The sequence below is a fragment of the Scophthalmus maximus genome, chromosome 3 (genome assembly GCF_022379125.1).
Source record: "Scophthalmus maximus strain ysfricsl-2021 chromosome 3, ASM2237912v1, whole genome shotgun sequence".
In the NCBI taxonomy this organism is placed as follows: Eukaryota; Metazoa; Chordata; class Actinopteri; order Pleuronectiformes; family Scophthalmidae; genus Scophthalmus; species Scophthalmus maximus.
In genome coordinates, this window is record NC_061517.1 from 18,435,238 (window position 1) to 18,453,517 (window position 18,280).

The following is an 18,280-nucleotide window of genomic DNA, read 5'->3' on the forward strand; positions in this document are numbered from 1 at the left end:
GAAAGTGAGAGGGAAACAGACAGCAGAGGGCTTAGAAAGCTGAGACAGGCATGGGAATGGTTTGACAAAAAAGGTGCATGAGGCAGCCATGGATTTTTCCACCGACAAATCCATCTTTTTACGCTCAGAGTCAGATGCGCTTTGTAAATATGAAGTCGGGAGGTGAAGGGAGGAGGTGTTTTTCTGCTTTTTTGCAGAGAACATTTTTCAGACACAACACACATTTACAGTGTTTGGCATCACTTTATATACACCACTGTGCATTCAGAAAGTATTCAGAGCCATTACCTTTTTTCACATTTTGTTATTTTGTTGCAATCTACACACAATACCACACAATGACAAAGACATTTTTTTTGCAAATTTATTAAAAGGGAAAAAATGTATTCAGACCCTTTACTCTGTTTGTAGTTGTAGCACCTTTGGCTGCAATTAAGAGCTGCAGTTAACAGTTAATCGATTAGCAATCGATTACTAAATTAATTGCCAACAATTTGCATAATCGATTAATCGGTTCAAGTAGTTTTCATGGAAATCTGTTTCCAGCTTCTTCAATGTAAATATATTCTGGTTTCTTTGCGCCTCTATGACAGTAAACTGAATATCTTTGTTGTGTGGACAAAACAAAACGTCATCTTTTTTGTTTGGGAAACACGATCGACATTTTTCACCATTTTATGACATTTCATGGACCAAACAATGAATCGACAAAATAATCGACAAATTAATTGATTATGAAAATATTCATTAGTTGCAGCCCTGCTGCATTTACAGCCTCAAATCTCCTTGGGTATGATGTGACGAGCTTTGCACATCTGAATTTGAGGGTTTTCTGCAATTCTTGTCTGCAGATCCTCTCAAGCTCTGTTAGGTTGGAATGGGACCACTGGCCATGTGTCTCTCCAGAGATGTTCCATTGGGTTTAAGTCAGGGCTCTGGCTGGGCCACTCAAGGACACTCACAGAGTTGTCTTTATTTCACTCCTGCTTTGTCTTGGTTATGTGCTTAGGGTCTGTCCAGTTGGAAGGTTAACCTTTGGAACATGTTTTGATTAAGGATATCTCTGTACTTTGCTCTGTTCAGCTTCCCCTAGACCCCGACCAAAACCCCCCACAGTATGATGCTGCCACCAGCATGCTTCACCGTTGGGATGGTATTGATCAGGTGATGAAGAGCAGTGTTAAGTTTCCTCCAGACATGCTGTTTAGTGATGAGGCCAAACAGGTACATCTTGAGAATCTTCTTTCCCATTGTCTGAGGGCCTTTGTGTGTCTTTCAGTGGGGGAAGGCTTTTGTTTGGCCACTCTGCAACAAGGTCCAGACAGTACTGCAGTGCTGGTTGTCTTTCTGGAAGTTTCTCCCACTTCCACACAGGATCTGTTGAGCTCTGCCAGAGGGCCCATTAGGTTCTAGGTCACCTTTCTTACCAAGGCCCTTCTCCTCAGATTGCTCAGTTTGGGCGGACAGCCAGCTCTAGGAAGAGTACTGGTTGTTCCAAACTTCTTCCATTTAAGAATTATGGAGGCCACTGTGCTCTTTGGAACCATCAATAAAGCAGGATTTCAGCAGGAAGTTCTTTTGGCCTCATGGCCTTGGTTTTGCTCTGATCTGCATTGTCAGCTGTGAAACCTTTTTATATAGACAGGTGTGTGCCTCTCCAAATAATGTCTATCAATTGAACTGACCATAGTTGGACTTGAATCCAGATGTAGAAACACCTCAAAGATGATCAAGAGAAATGTGATATTTGTGATTAAGGGGCTGTTGGGTGTAGACTAATCAGGGGTAAATTAATTTTCAGTGTTTTACCATAAGGTTGCAACAAAACAAAATGTGAAAAAGTGATATGAAGTTGTTGATACTTAATGAATATGCTGTATATTGAATCTAAAATGTGTAAATAATGAATGTTCAGTGCAATAAGTGAGAAAATGATGTTCAGCTAGTTTAACTAGAACAACTACATTTTATCACTGTTTTTGAAGCCATGTTTATGAAAACTACATTTTAACTGCTGTTCTTGACTGATTTGAAATATACTGTTGCTATTAGTACATCTTATTCAATCCATGAGTAATTTCTCAGAGGCAGAATATGTAGCGCTTGTGTAGTGCTACATATTGTAGTGCCATAAAATAATAAAAAAAAATAGGGGGACATTTTTTTTATCAACTTTTCTGACTGAGATCAAAAATATGAATGGCTCTGTTTTACATCTAAGTATTAAATGGGTAACCAGCTAAAGCAACATAAATAAACCACCTTTTTTTATATAAGTTAGTGAAATGATGTTGCAAACCCTTTTTTTAACGTTATGTTTCTCTTTTACCACAGTGATTCTAGCAGTAGTTCAAGTGATGACTCCCCGGCACGTTCAGTGCAGTCTGCTGCTGTTCCTGCGCCCTCAGCACTTCCTTTATCCTCCCTTGACAAGGATGAGCCACGTAAAAGCTTTGGCATCAAGGTCCAAAATCTTCCAGTGCGCTCTACAGGTTAGTTGCTCTTGTGGTATGCAGACACAAAGAAATTGTGGTGCACTATATAGTCCTCAATTATTGACACTATTTATAAAAAAAATATTAACAATAGCTTTATGTTACCTTTTTTGTACACATACTTAATAAAACATTTAATGTATTCACTATAGATACAAGCCTTAAGGATGGTTTGTTCCATGAATTTAAGAAGCATGGAAAGGTCACATCTGTACAAATCCATGGAGCTTCAGAGGAACGCTACGGGCTTGTGTTTTTCCGCCAGCAAGAGGACCAAGAGAAAGCACTTGGAGCATCAAAGGGGAAGCTTTTTTTTGGCATGCAAATTGAAGTCACAGCCTGGAGTGGCCCCGGTAAGTACTGATCTTAAACTGCACAACAGCAAGAACATGATGTTTGGCAAAATTCACAGGGTTACAAGGACAACTTTTTTTTTTTTAGAGACTGAAAGTGAAAACGAGTTTAGGCCCTTGGATGAGAGGATAGACGAGTTTCATCCAAAGGCCACACGTACGTTATTCATTGGAAACCTGGAGAAGACCACCACTTACCATGACCTGCTCAATATCTTTCAACGCTTCGGAGAAATAGTGGTAGGTTAATTTGAAGTGGCTGAGAATCAGGCCAAATGCAATGGTTACCATGCTGCACATTTTGAGATTGTCAAGTTTACTACATATATACAACACATTTCTGTTTTCATTATCTCCAAAGGATATTGACATTAAGAAGGTGAATGGAGCTCCACAGTATGCCTTCCTACAATACTGTGACATTGCCAGTGTGTGCAAGGCCATAAAGAAGATGGATGGCGAGTACCTTGGTAACAACAGACTAAAGGTAAGAATATCATGTCAATTTAATTTTGAATCTTGTATTTACACTACCACCATATTCTTCAGTACAATTAGTTTGAACATTTTAATTTGAGTTGTGTGAAATTGTGAGTGTGACATTTCATGCTTTCATTTTCAGCTCGGTTTTGGAAAGAGTATGCCTACGACGTGTGTTTGGTTGGATGGATTAGCATCAAATACAACTGAGCAGTTTCTCACACGTCATTTCTGCCGCTATGGACATGTTGTCAAGGTGAGTGTGTTTATTTTCCCTCTCATAGTTGCCTGTTGTTACATTTCTGGCACCTGCTGACTGCTCCTGTTTTCCTCTGTCTTTCGCAGGTTGTTTTTGACAGAATGAAAGGAATGGCCCTTATCCTTTATAACAACATTGAATATGCACAAGCTGCTGTCAAAGACACAAAGGGGTGGAAGATAGGGGGCAGTAAAATCAAGGCAAGTGAAACATAGATTTGCCCTGAAATGGGGCTCTGTAATAGTTTTTCTTAATGCCTGAGAGACTGTGAAAAGTGCAACTGACCCTTTTTTTGTTATTCTTTTTAGGTGGACTTTGCCAATCAGGAAAGTCAGATGGCTTTCTATCGTTCAATGCAGGCATCCGGCCAGGATATTCGAGACTTTTATGACATTCTCACTGAAAGAAGGTTTGTTTAGATTGCTTAAGAAATTCTAATGATTTTACCTCAATCCTGCCTTAATATTAGAAGAAAAATATTGATTGAAAAATACAATGAAAATTTTAACTTGCTCTTCTGGGTTTATTTCTAAGCAGGGATGACCGACGAACTCAATATGAATTTCAAGCAGAAAGACAATATTATGAAAACGTAAGAACACCAGGAACATTTACAGAAGATCCACGTCGTAAATACCCTGCTAGAAGCCGGGAGTTCTACACTGAATGGGACCCATATCAAGGGGATTACTATGATCCACAATACTTTGAAGACCCACGGGAGTATCGGGAATACAGAGCTGACCCCTATGAGCAGGACATTCGCAAATACAGCTATTTGCAACGGGAACGTGAAAGAGAGAGGGAGCGATTTGAAACAGATCGTGGACGTGATCATGGGAGGAGGACCATTGAGCGTAGCCAAAGCCCATCTCACATTGCCACTCGTCGCCCTGCCAGCCCCACTGCATCTCCTTCACTTTCTGAGAGGATACCAAGTGATTCAGATCGTCGTATTTGCTGTCGATCTTCTGACAGAAGTGGTAGCTGCAGTTCAGTTTCTCCGCCCAGATTTGAAAAGCTTGAAAAAACCCGCTCTGAAAGGTATAATAAATCTGAAAAACTTGAGAAGGATCGGCTTTTTGAAGTTGAAAAAGGGAATTTGGTTGATAAGGAGAAGCGGGCTGGATGTAAGGATCGTGCGGACAAGGACAAAAGTGAGAAACAGAGGCTAAAGAAGCACAAAGTTGCATCACCTATTATCCAAGCATGTGAGACAGAACCTGAGCTTGAAAGAGATGTTAGCCCTGAGTCTGTCCTTCGGAGTAAAAACAGTAAAATTCCAAAGGAAAGCTTGAGCAAAGGAAGGATAGACCTTTTGCCTTGTGTTGTGCAGTTAACACGTGTTAAAGAAAAAGAGGGAAAATTGATTGGTCATGGTATTCATGAAAAACCGGTACAGAGGGGTGGGAATGACAGTCCTAGATTGGCATCACCTCCAGCTGAACAGAGGAGTCCTCCATTCCGCTCAGAACCATCGAAAGGTGATAACTCTAAGCATGTAAAAGTGCCCAGAGACAAGAATATGCAAAGTTTGGTGGAAGTTATTGACAAGGATGCTAAAATCAAATCAAAAAAACATGGAAAATCTGAAATTGGATCTGATAGTGGTATTTCTGGGGATATTGACCGTTTAGCTGCAAGGAAAAGGCGCTTTGAAGATTCAGGTAAAACTGATCGACAAAAGAAAACTAGTGAGGAGGACCTTGGAAGACCTGGACTTCATAAATTATGGAACAATATCAAGGATACAGATTTGGATAAGAATCTTTTGGTAAAAGGGATGCATAAAAAGGAACACCACAAGGATAAATGTATGCGGATGGTCCCAGTTAACAGTCCTAAAGATGGACAAGACTGTGAAAGCAACCCTGTTGGCCTATCTTTGGAACGTCAGTCACGGTCTGGGGAGCTATCTGAAGATTCTGCAGATCAATTAGATTCTACCTACCTTAAAATGGATTTAGATGGTTCAAAAAGTGAAAACTCCTCCAGTCTCACAAAGATATCAGATGACGGCAGTCCAGATCTGGATGAATTAAAGGAACAGAAACAGGGTTTGTTTGAAAATGAACAAGGGAGAGGGAAGGTCAGAGACTCTGATGACAGAGATGAACACTTTGCACACATTGACCCGGCTAATATTTGTACAAAAAAAACTGAACAGATTCAATGGCTTCGCCCCAAGCTTGGCGATCCTGATAAATTAGTTAAGCTTGAAAACCCACCAAGTAATGAGACTTGTGACTTTGAAAAGGATTATGTCTTGCATGATATTGGAAAACCAATTCAAGATGTGGGCAATGATGACTTCTCCTCCTGTAAACGAAAGAAACTGGAGAATTTTGACTTTGAAATAGTGACCGCAAAAAGTGAGCGTAATTTTGCAAGTTCACAAAAGTTGAACGAGGTCATTTATCAAAGTATGACATCCTCAGTAGGGATCGGGCACTATTCTGCAAATGAGGAAGATGAAACTGCCCCGATTTCTGTGTCAGTTATTAACAAGGAAAGAAAATCCTCTCCAACAACAGATGATACATTTTCACACACAGAGTCAATAAAAAACAGCGTGAGCTTGACATCCAGACATTTGCAGTCTTCTGGCACTGAGCTACCAAAACTTAAGACAACCTTTCTTGGATGTGATGAAGAGTTAGTGCAACAATGGGAAAGAAGAATCAAGTCTGATTCACAGAGAATGGAAATGACTTTCCCAAGTGATAATGCAAAACCAGAAAGTATCCGTAAGTGCCTTGGCCAGGATTTAGAACCTGGTGAGGTACAGTCTGATTCCGATGATGACATAGAAAACAAACGCATATCTCCCAAGTCCAATAGCTCCTTGTCTTATATCCTCAGGGAACGTGACGAGAGAATGACAGACCTTAAACTTTCAGGGTCCTTGGAAAAGAATAAGTTTTATTCTTTTGCATTAGACAAAACTATAACTCCTGATACGAAAGCACTCCTTGAAAGAGCCAAGACGCTGTATTCCTCCAGGGAAGATAATTGGTCCTTTCTTCCCTCACGCTTTCCAACCTCCCACAGCTGTTCAGATAAGGACAAGGTAGAGTTAGCACCTCGACCTATTCCTTCTTGGTATATGAAAAAGAAGAAGATTCGTACTGACTCTGAAGAAAAGCTGCACAGTAAAAAGGAGGAACTGAAGCCACAGGACCAAGAGCGTCAGGAACTGTTTGCCTCTCGCTTCCTGCACAGCTCAATCTTTGAGCAAGATTCCAGGCGTTTGCAGCATCTTGAACGTAAAGACCAAGATTTAGAAACTGGAATTGGAAGCCCTTTTGCTAAGCCAGGTGCTACTGAGTCGCAGCCTGAATCCAGGGGAGGTGACATCCCACAAGAGCCCATAGTTCTTTTCCACAGTCGTTTTTTGGAGCTTCAGCAACAAAAGGACAAAGACCATACCCCACCTGATACTGAGGATGATTCAATAGTGGCAGAGCTTAAAAGAGATCAAGTTCAGAATTATGAAAATGTGCTGTCTGATAAGGAATCTGAGCCACTGCTGAAGGTTGAAGACAAACCAGCCAGCCCCCAATTAACTTTGTTGGTTTCGCCATTTGTTCATTCCCCTAAAGAAATGTCTCCAGAGAAGAGAGAGTTTCTTACTCCACCCCCAGCTCAACCTATGCCAATTGTCAAAGAAGAAAAAGTTGAGTCACTTATTGAGGTGTCTCCACCTCATTCTCTTCCTATGGAAGACTTCAAGTTAGTTGCTCCTAAGCTAACCATAGCCTCTCCAGTTGGCCTCTCAGAACCAGAAAAGCAAAAGGACATAAAAATAGAGTCAAATGAACCTAAACTAAAAATGTGTGATAGTTTTGTCAGTGGAACTATTGTGGAAGATAAGCCTCCCACTCCTGGTGGTTCCCTAAGTGGATTTGAAAGAGATAATGCAGAATCAGCTTATTCTGACTATCCAAAGATTGAAGAAAAATCTGAAATTGAGTCACTACCCAAAGTAGAAAATCAGGAAACAAAACACATTGAGGAATCAGAAAAGACTGAGACAGATAGTGAGTCGTGTATGCCAGAACTAGAAGCTGAAATAAAACCATTACCAAACCGCAGACAGACGAAGAGTAAAAGGGCAAAACCACTATCAGTATTGCGTAGCTCACAGACTTCCCAAAATGTTGCTACTGAGAAACCTGCAACACGAAAGAGTGAACGGATTGACAGAGAGAAACTCAAAAGGGCCTCATCTCCTCGAGCAGAAGCACCAAAAGCACCATTTGAATCTAAGGCCACATCCAAATCACCAGTTCATGCATCAGACTCTGAACAGACCCTTGAGTCAAGTTTGATACATGGGAGGACACGTCGCAGGAATGTACGGTCTGTCTATGCCACACTGCAAGAAGATGACCAAGCTGCCAAAGAGGTAGTTGAGTCAGCACGCTCCATGCGCAAACGTACTGATAAAGAACTGATACAGCAAGATGTTCAAATTCCAACTACCATTGCTAGGCGAGGACGTCCACCTAAGAGAGCCATTAGACGAGGTGAGGATGCCTCACCAGTGAAAGGGGATCAGCAGAAATTGATGGAAGAAGATGGAGAAGTTAAAGAGGCCACAAGTACTATAGAAGTTGTTAAAGCCTCTGAAGGGTGGCGTTCACCCCGCACACAGAAGGTGCAACAAATGCACCTAACTCAATGTGCTCCACTTAACAAGAAAGGTAGTAGAACAGACAAACAGTCTGGCAGCACAACAGAGCCAGCTGAAGAAGCCGATCTAGCAACTCATGAGGAGTCAGAGCTTAAGCCTAAAGCTGAACCAGACTTCTTTATAAAGTTACCTGAAACAACAGAAAATGCAAGTCCACCAGTGCAAAGAAAGGAAAAAGATCAAAAAGATTCTGTTGGAAAGAAATCTACTGATTGTGAGAATGTAGACACCAGCTCCTCTGAGAGAAGACAGTCTGAAAAAAGTGTTAAAATGAAAACACCAAGGGTGAAAAGAAATGCCAAGCAGATCACTGAAGATAAATCACACAGCTTAAAGAATCTTGAGATCCGTGTAAGCGTTGATGACGTAAAAGGTTTACTTCGTTCAGAGGACCGTGCGCCTGAGACATTTGAAACTCCTGCTATTACAAAAATCAAAACAGTGGTAAAAGAGAACGAGGAAACCAAGGCAATAGGCTTTCCAAAAGAATCAAAAGAGCTTAACTTACAGGAGGACTCTCTATTAGAGCCGGAATTTCCTGCTGATCCAGTTGCTACTCTGTTAGCACAGCAGAAAGAACTAGAGCAGGCAGTCGAAAATATTGCCAAACTTACAGTTGAACAACCTACTCGGCCATACAAGGAACCACCAACAGGGCAACCTACCGTATTGCCTCCTGTCATAGTGGAGCCAGAAAGTGAGGTTGAGGAGGAAAAGCCAGCTATTCCTGCAAATGAAACTGAACTTGCGGCCGCTATTGATTCCATTACAGCAGAAGAAACATGTGCAGATGCTGATGGGTTCACAGCTCCTCCTACATACACTGCTATTATTCCTACCCCTGAATCTTTGATATCCCCCTCCTCTAATGAGATTATGGAACCTCAAACACACATGGCGATCAACAATATTCTTGCAGCAGACTCCGATGATGGTCCCCGAACACCCAGCCCAAAGGGGCCGGTGACAGAAGTAAATGCAGCTGATCACTCCCCTCTATTTGAAACACCCAAGAAAACAGGAAAAGTAAGAGCAAAAACCCCAAAGAAGTCAAGAAGTCGTAAAGGTGTAGCTAACAAGAAGGGGGATATTGTTGAAGAAGTTTCACAACCAGAACCCTCTCCAGTCAAGTTACCTGAGTCGATCCCAGAAGACCCAGAAATCATTAATTCAAAAGCAGTTACTGTTACAGCAGGATCAACTGCGGCAGCCTCAGTGGTCACTGCTGTTGCAACTTGTAGGCGTGACGTCACGAGTTCTATAATTGTAGACACGCCCAAAGAGGCAGAACAGCCTGAGGTTGAACAGCCTGTACCCAAAGAATCTGCGTTCCATTCTGGCACAAGCAACATCTCCAGTTGTACAAAGCATCATCAAGCAGCAGAGCCGTCTACCCCTACTCTTGCCCCTGCTCGCCCACAGGCTGTATCCCAGTTCAGTGTACCCCTGCTGCGGCCAGCCAAAATGCCACTTATGCCTGACTGGCCTCAAAGATCTGAAGAGAGTAGAATCTATGTTGCGCCTTCATGTCATGTTACCGTGGTAACTTCCTCTGTTCCAACATCAACTACACTAGGTGGAACCCCTTCAACGAATCCCCCAATGCCCCCTGACACCAAGGCTTCAGATATTGACCCCAGTTCTAGTACCTTAAGAAAAATTCTAATGGAACCCAAATACGTTTCTGCATCGAACAGCAATTCTATACCTACCACAATGGTGACATCTGTACTGTCAGATGCTTCACGGATGTCAGAGAGTGAAAATCGCTCTGATACAGTTGGTTCAAGACCGTTGCATTCAGAAGAGAGACCACCTTTCCCCATCCAGCCCTTACACCACAAACCATCTCCCCTGACCGAGTCCCAGCAGAACTGTGGAGATAAGACCCAGCACACAATTATTTCTCCTGCTACCTCAGTAATAAGTCGAATTCCAATACCTTACGATACAGAAGAAACTCCACGAATTTCCCTAAGCAACAGAAGCATGGGCTTATCTATTCCAAAGCAAAAATTTAGATCAAACTCCAATGAGAATAATCGCTACCATGGCATGGATGTCATAGAAGATGGAACTAGAGGGCGCTCGGTTGTTGAGACCACTCCCTACACTACAGGCTCCGGTCCAGGCCTAAGGGTCAATACATCAGAGGGTGTTGTTGTTCTGAGTTATTCAGGTCAGAAAACTGAGGGGCCTCATAGGATGAGAGCCAAGATTAGTCAAATCCCTCAAGCCAGTGCTGGCGATATAGAGTTTCAACAATCGGTGTCCAAATCTCAGATAAAGCAAGAGCCACTAATCACATTGTCTCAGTCGCCTACCCCCAAAGTAGCTTCAACTCCTTCACCTTATGGGCACACAGGGGTCCTCTTGACCAGCCAGTCCTATAATTCTCAACCTGTCATTTCCAGTACCAAACAGGAGAGTCTTGGTGGTGACAAATCTGAAACTCCATATCACACAGCATCCCAGGGTGGTGTGGTAAAGATGTTCCAACAGCCAGTTAGTTCTCCTCAAGTTTTGATTTACAACCAAGCTGTGATACAGCACCAGCATGCCAAGAGAGGACTAGGGACAGAACCTCTACCAAAAAAGATGGACATTGGCAAAACTGTTCAGCAGTCTAACCTCAGCCCAGTAATGAGTCCACACCACCCATCGCTATCTGGAACCCGCATGAGCCCCAGCCCTGGCATCCCAACTGATCGGTCAGCTCTGCACCTTAAGCAAGAACCCCAGTCTCCACGAACAGCTGTTCACTCTCCTTCACCCTTTGCCAAAGGCTGTCCCCCGAGTGGTTCCCCTATTGGAACTTCTGTTGTTCTGGGTCATGGCATGCCCCAAATGTCTACATATCATTCTAGTATGCATCACCCACACGCTGAACAGTCCTCTGTTATTATTCAACCTCACAGTGTCACACAGTCAATGACTCATGAAGCGAGGATGAATACCTCACCAATGTCTGGTATAAACTATGGAAGGCGAGGTGACGCCCTGTCTTCTCCCCACCAAGGGCTTCCGCAGCGCTCAAACACACCACAGCCTAATGTGATCCGTGATATGGTACTCCAGTCACATTCAAGTCCTCAAGGATCAATTTCAGGTGGTTGCAACAGCAGTATAAATGAAGAAGACCCCCGACACTTTAACCAAGCCCTTAGCAGACCATCAGTGCCCCAGATTCAGTCCGATGTAATGATGATTCACAGTGATCACAGAGGGCTCCACTCAAGCATACGCATGGACCAGTACAGAGATATGCACCAGCGCATGCTCATGCACCAGCAACTGGGAGAGCAGGCTGCTGTAGATGCAAGACAGTCACGCACCTCTGAGACTGGAACATCTTCAAGCAACATCTCTGGGCCTTCAAAGAGTCCTATAGTGGGGAAGCCCATCGAACTTTCCGCAAAAGAATCACTCAAACCACCAGAAGGAAAGCTGATACATCCACCCACCAGTGAAAGTAGAATCCGGGCGGTCCATACATCTAGTCCTGTCATGGTGTCCCCTCACCCTCACGGGGTTCAGCTGATGCACACCGGAGGCGCCGGCTCCTTTCCAGTATATCGGGACATGCGGGGCTTCCCATCTCAGTTTCCTGGACATCCTTCGTCGGGACACAGCCTGGCTAAACAAGGAATTGCATCTTCACAGGTCACTTGATATGCTTTTATTATCTTCTGTTTTGTGCAATTATAACATAATTTTTCTTATGCAGCATGTATAATTGCATTCTCATGTTATAGATTATACTCAATATATATCCATACATACAAAATAATGCAAAGGTGTATTAAATCTGATTTGTATTTTCTTCTTCAGGTCCCTCCGGAGCCTGACCTGGGTCACAGGGGCAACATGTCTCAGGCACACGGGGGAGGAAGTGATTCCAAGCTTGAAGGTTCTCATCTTCGCCACGCTACCTCTACTGACCTCTCCCATATTTCCAGAATAACAGGGGATACAGTCTCCCCCTCATACCAGTCTCCCATGGCATCCCCCATGAGTCTTACTCACAAGCCAGATATGTCTCTACAAAAGGGCCCCCCAGCCTTCTTGCCAGTACCTCAGCCCGCAGTACCTCCATCAAGTTCACTGCAGTCACGGCCTGACGCTAAGCTGGAACATTCAGGACACCGTTCCATTGACATGGTGCAGCTTTTGACGGTAGGACGACAGGCGAATTAGCAGTGTCAACAGACATGTAATATATTTTGAATATGACAATACCAAAGAGAGATTAAAAAAAAGTTTAAAAGTTTTTGGTTTCTTTGTTCAGAAATATCCTATTGTATGGCAAGGCCTGTTGGCACTGAAGAACGACCAGGCTGCAGTCCAGTTGCACTTTGTTTCTGGCAACACTCTGCTTGCCCAGCGCTCTCTGCCGCCCCCAGAGGGAGGTCCTCTTCTCCGAATTGTCCAAAGGATGAGGCTTGAGGCTTCCCAGTTGGACAGCGTGGCACGCAGAATGACTGTGAGTATTTTGGTTTTTTTTATTACCTTTGAGCGATGTGTTCAAAGTGGAAATCTCAAAGATTTTAGTCCTGGTTTTTTTTTGGGGGGGGGACACCTATCAAATGCGGTTTGATACAACGGGTTAAAGGTTTCTAGGCAGCAAAACAAACTATTTTCTTTTTGATAAAGAAGACAGGCAATAATTTGCTGTTTTTTATTGTTCTGCAATCAACCGTGGTCTGGATTTATGCTGCACATAGTCTGCAAACAGCAGGGTACAGCAAGCTGATAATTTGGCGGCGTGCATCTTTTCTCTCAATAAATGCTAAAGAAAATTTTGTTTTGTGGACGCATATTTGATGAATAATAGTGTTAAGCTCACTGACAAACACATTTCACGCGCTTTGACTGTATCCCAATAAAAATGAAGTCACTTACTTGCTTTCAATGTGTAGCTTCTGCGGTAGGACATGTTCACTTTTCATTAGCAGTAACTTAAGAAGGCATTTCTCGAGGAAATATTGCCCAAACACCCACTTGTTGCCATTACTTAAATATTGCAATACTTGATAAGGTGGCCATATGCTTGTTCACCATTGTGTAACTTCATTCAGCAATAGACAGTGACTTAGCAGAAACTTCATATCTTCAACATTTCCACTTTAATAAAACATATTTATTGAGACCAAATATATAAAGTACTAAATATATTCTTCCCACTAACCTGTGAATTGCCTGCATTTACCATTGTTCTACGGGTGTGTTTTATGCTTACATTTATGAAAAAGACATATCATTCATGGCAGGTGGAGAATGACTACTGTCTGCTACTGGCTCTACCCTGTGGACGAGACCAAGATGATGTCCTTGGTCAAACCCAATTCTTGAAAAGTGGCTTCATTACCTACCTGCAAGCCAAACAGGCAGCTGGAATCATCAATGTGCCCAACCCTGGCTCTAATCAGGTCTGTCGTCATTTCAACCTTTTCTGTTCTTCTCTTTTGTTGTTGCTGTTGTTGTTTTAACTGTGTTTCATAAGGAAAATCCGTATCACGAGGAAGTTGTTCCCACTCTCATCATATTTTCTTTATCTTTGCATTCGCAGCCAGCTTATGTGGTGCAGATTTTCCCACCGTGTGAATTCTCGGAGAGTCACCTTTCGCGCCTCGCACCAGATCTTCTCAACAGCATCTCCAGCATTTCCCCTCACCTCATGATTGTCATCGCCTCGGTTTAATTATCTCCCTTGTTTTTTCCTGAACAAAGCCAACACCAGCCCTTTTGGACTCGTCCCAGTTTCGTAAAACTGGAATTGCCTCATATTTTTTATGAGTTTGACTTAAAAAAAAAAAGAAAAGAAAAAAATCTAATTTAGCATGCACTCAACTTTTCTCCTTCACTTCACCGAGTCCTTAAATCGCCCAGTGACAAAGAATTCCAAAAACGTTACCTTTTGTTGAGAAGATATGAAGGGTCAAACGGGGATTTTCATTTCTGATTACTCATTTCATTTTTGCCATTTTTGCAGGTGTTGTGCATAGCCTTTTGTAATTCATAGCATTCATGAAGCTATGGATTGAGACCTTCCTATGGGATATTTTTTACCTTCATAAAAGTGATTGTTTTTTTTGTTGTTTTTTTCTAAAGACAAACGATGTGAGAAGTCATTGCACTATGTTAGGGAAAACAATTGTGAACTGTACAGATTTGAGTATAATATGATATGTGTTACGGAATTACTCTTGTAATCAGCCATGCTTTGCGCAAGATAAAAGAGGAATCATTGCCTGGAAAATGATCAAGAATCGCTTCGGCCTGATCAGTCATACTGCGTTTGCTCTGTCACCATCAGCCAACTTCTACTTCATTTCCGGACTCAACTCTCCATCATGAAGTGTTCCCTACCCCAGGAACTCATGAGGGGATGTCGAGAGTTGTACAGTTTACACTCAATGCCTCAACAGGGGACTATTATAAAGAATATTTAATTTGTTTATTTTTGTTTGCATCTTCTTTAAGCCTAAGGGTATTGTGGACAATTGTGAAACTGTAAATATTATAAATATTTAAAGACTGAAGCAATGTCGAGAGACCAAGTGAATTATTTTACAAGACAGATCATCAAATCGAAATGTTCTTTCTTTCTTTCTTTCTTTTGCTCTCTCTTTTTTTTTCTCTCTCTCTCTAGCCAGGGCATGATGGGGGACTGGTGGAAGGGATCTATACAGGATCCAGGAGTGATATTCACAAAAAAATATTTTTTAAATTACTTCTGTGCCAAAACATCTTTTGCGAACACTCAACACACACACACAAACACACACACACAAACACACACACACACACACACACACACACACACACACGTTTCTAAAACAAAATTTGTTCAGAACCTATTTTCATATGTGACTTTGTATTTTGCCACTCAGAGGGCAGACTTGATTCCTTTTCCTTTTTCTTTTTTTTTTGGTATTGCTCATCAACCCAACTCTGTTACTACAGTGATTTTATATTTTGAAATTGTATCCTCGTTTCGAAGGAACCATTGTATTGTATTGTAGGGGTTGCATCTTCCGTTTGTATTCCTATTTTCCTTCTCTGCGATGTGGTCCTCTACCGCCCCCTGCTGTCTGGAAATCATTCTGCACCCTGAGGTCATTTAAGCCATGACTTCATGACAGATTTGCTATATAGCATGCTTTATTTTCAAATCATGGTAAAAATCATTAAGGCAAAGAATGTGACTTGAACTTGACATCATGCCGCTATTGGATGTGTTGATCCTCTGCCTCCATCCCTTCCCTGAACTGTCTCCTGGAGCCGAAGTTGTAAATACTGATGTCCTTAAATCTGTGCTCTTGTGTAATTTTCCCCTTTTTATATTTGTCTTTCTTCAGGGTCCTTATTTTTGTTTTGTGCAACAAAACAAAGCAGTCTGAAAGAGACGGGAAAGGAGGAGTGTGAAAACCGATGCTGAAAGTAAAAACCACGCTTGCCAGTTTTGTGGTGTAAATATTTCTATGACTGCAAGCTGTATACTCTCATGGTTATGTTGAAGGCACTTATAATTTTTGATAAACAAATGAAAAGGAAAAAAAAAAACTTAAAACGGTGATTAATAGGAAAACTGTCTTTTGATCAATCTTCATTTTGAGTGTATTTTTTGCTGTTCCTCCATGAGGACATTTTAAACTGTAAAATAAATTGTTGTTTAACTTACTTCTGAAGATCATTAAATGGTCAGTCACTCTGGTTTGGTGTCTTTTCTTTAGATGGTTATGGTTTTTGCTTAGAGCAAAATGACTCGCATTGCTGCAATTTCAATCTGCGAGATACACCACGTTTTCCGTTCCCTGATGCAGAGGCATGCAACTCAGGTCTGCAACATGTTGCAACTCTTCCTCAGCCGAGGAGGAGGAGGAGAGTTCAGTTGAGTGCTGCAGTCCGCCCCGCCGTCAGAAGATGTCAGTGAAGGACTTCCCTCCGTGGCTGGGACACAGTTCTTGTAGTGAGACGTCAAACTTTTTTTCGTTTACTTCCCGTTTTTAAATATCTGTTCAAAGTTTTGTCATGACGTGACTTATTGTTTTGCCTGGAGCAAAGTTGGTATTACAAGAAATGCACCCTCGGAAAGGTCTTAAAAATACCCCGAGCTACTAGGAACTTTGTCTTTGATTGGCGTCCATTGTGCTTATTTGCCAACCAGCTCGTCCTGGGCTTATTTCTGGTGTGTCACAGAGAGATCTGTGGGGGATCTTGCCTTGACATGTCTGTCTTGGTTAGGAAAGATTACATGCATAGGTCTGCTCACTGTATCTGTACTATAATGAGTACTGGTGGGAACATACTCAGGTCATCCCTCTCCTCTTATGTTCCTATTCTGATTATTTATAGATGATGACAACGGACATCTATAAGCATTATACCACACATAAGGATAACACAACGGGCGTTATGCGTATATATAGTCCGTCTGCCCACACAGTCCTGTGTCGAATACACATGAAATGACAAGCCATGGATGCCCGTGACAAATCCTAAAACAACGTGGCTCAGTCGTTGTTTTTTTTAGAGCAGTGTCAAAATGGCCGTGGAGTTGGACGAGTGAGCCGCATGGCTGTCAGAGCGGCAGCACCTCGAGACTCATCCCCGAGGCGAGCGGCCCCGTGGTTTTTTCGGGGGGAATTTTAAGACTGCGGCTTGAACATTAGGGTTTCCGGCTGTACCCTTCAAAATTCAAGAGTCCACCGGCTGACAGATTCCCCAGAGGGGGGTGAGGCCTGCAGGGATTTAGTGGCAATCAGAGTTGTATTTGGGAAAGTTTGGTGGTCAGGGGCCTGCAGCGTCTCTCCTTTATTTTTGGAACTGCTCCTTTGCAATTAATTACAATCACACACAGACGGCCAGTGAAGAAACACCCGCTCACTGTGTGGCTTTTAGTTTTCTAGAAAACGTATCACATGTCGCTTACGCAGCAAAACAAACGGCTGCAGTACATCGCGAGCTGTTCTTTTTCATCACCAACCCCCAGGTCTGAGGCGGCGGGCCGAGGCAGAGGAGGACACTGAGGTCGAAGGGGCTGCAGCAGCCCGGGCTGGTGGTCGAGCACCCCGAAGGGGGGCAGAGAGGGTCACGCCTGTGATTTATTCAGTTTCGCTGTCCCGTCAGTACGCCCTACATTAGAGGGAAGGGAGTCTGACCATGCAGAAGAGGTGGTGCACAAATGATTTATAGTGACCTGACGGGACAAGACCTGGAATGTTAATTGACGCACGCTGTGCCAGATCGGCGTGGGACGCGCGGCAGTGAAAAAGGCGAGACGGGTAGGAAATTGAAGATACTTCCTTTTGCCCCCCCTCGCTCTTGTGTGGATTCACAGCTCCTCTAAGATTACAGGCTCTGCCCTTGGGGCGATGGAGCGGAGTCGAGGAGGAGTCATGTGCCCTTGTCCTCAAAGTAGACCTCCTTCATACCTCTGAGCTATTCTCCTCTTCGATTCCCTTGCCACAAGATGACACTCTGCAAAGCCAATTTTAGCGAGAAATGAAAAGAATGTGTAAAATTCAGAGTTTTTTTTTCTTTTTTTCATTCAGACACTTTGATAAGTGCTTGTTTGGCTGTTTGTGTCTTTTTTGGCATCAAGCTCCCTGCGTTACATTTCATGCTGGTGTTTGGACAATTTGTCCTTACATGAGTGCAGACTAAACCAACAGAAAAGGAAGCTTTTATGAAATCCATCACATACTTTGATCACTAGTAAGTAGCTTACTTTGATTTCTCGTTAGTTTGCAACCAATGGACCAATCGCTGTGGAAGGAAGCACAAAAAGCAACAGGAATATTTGTTTCACGCTGCTGCTCCATGAACTTAAATGCAAGATCACTCAGCATAGTTATGGCAAGATCTCTGGCATTATTACAAATGTAACAACCAGTAAATCTCGAATCTTATGGAAAAAGCTGTTTGGACGGCAGTTGATCCTCAGCTCGGTCGAGAGTTGTGTCCATGTGTCCACTGGCCTCAACCGTCCAGA

The 18,280-nt window shown here is 42.7% G+C and overlaps 1 protein-coding gene across 1 annotated transcript in view; it reads left to right on the plus strand.

The window, feature by feature from the left end:
• Nucleotides 1-15,999, plus strand: part of spen (spen family transcriptional repressor) — a gene marked incomplete at its 5' end in the record, with an annotated part of 23,390 nt that extends 7,391 nt beyond the window's left edge. Inside the window, 12 exons of the mRNA XM_035644357.2 lie at nucleotides 2,335-2,492; nucleotides 2,648-2,848; nucleotides 2,937-3,088; nucleotides 3,210-3,335; nucleotides 3,471-3,584; nucleotides 3,674-3,787; nucleotides 3,896-3,996; nucleotides 4,122-11,946; nucleotides 12,115-12,459; nucleotides 12,572-12,766; nucleotides 13,554-13,712; nucleotides 13,853-15,999. Of these exons, the coding sequence (XP_035500250.2) occupies nucleotides 2,335-2,492; nucleotides 2,648-2,848; nucleotides 2,937-3,088; nucleotides 3,210-3,335; nucleotides 3,471-3,584; nucleotides 3,674-3,787; nucleotides 3,896-3,996; nucleotides 4,122-11,946; nucleotides 12,115-12,459; nucleotides 12,572-12,766; nucleotides 13,554-13,712; nucleotides 13,853-13,984 (9,622 nt within the window). The remainder of the gene's footprint in view (nucleotides 1-2,334; nucleotides 2,493-2,647; nucleotides 2,849-2,936; nucleotides 3,089-3,209; nucleotides 3,336-3,470; nucleotides 3,585-3,673; nucleotides 3,788-3,895; nucleotides 3,997-4,121; nucleotides 11,947-12,114; nucleotides 12,460-12,571; nucleotides 12,767-13,553; nucleotides 13,713-13,852) is intronic.
• Nucleotides 16,000-18,280: the final 2,281 nt, after the last annotated feature.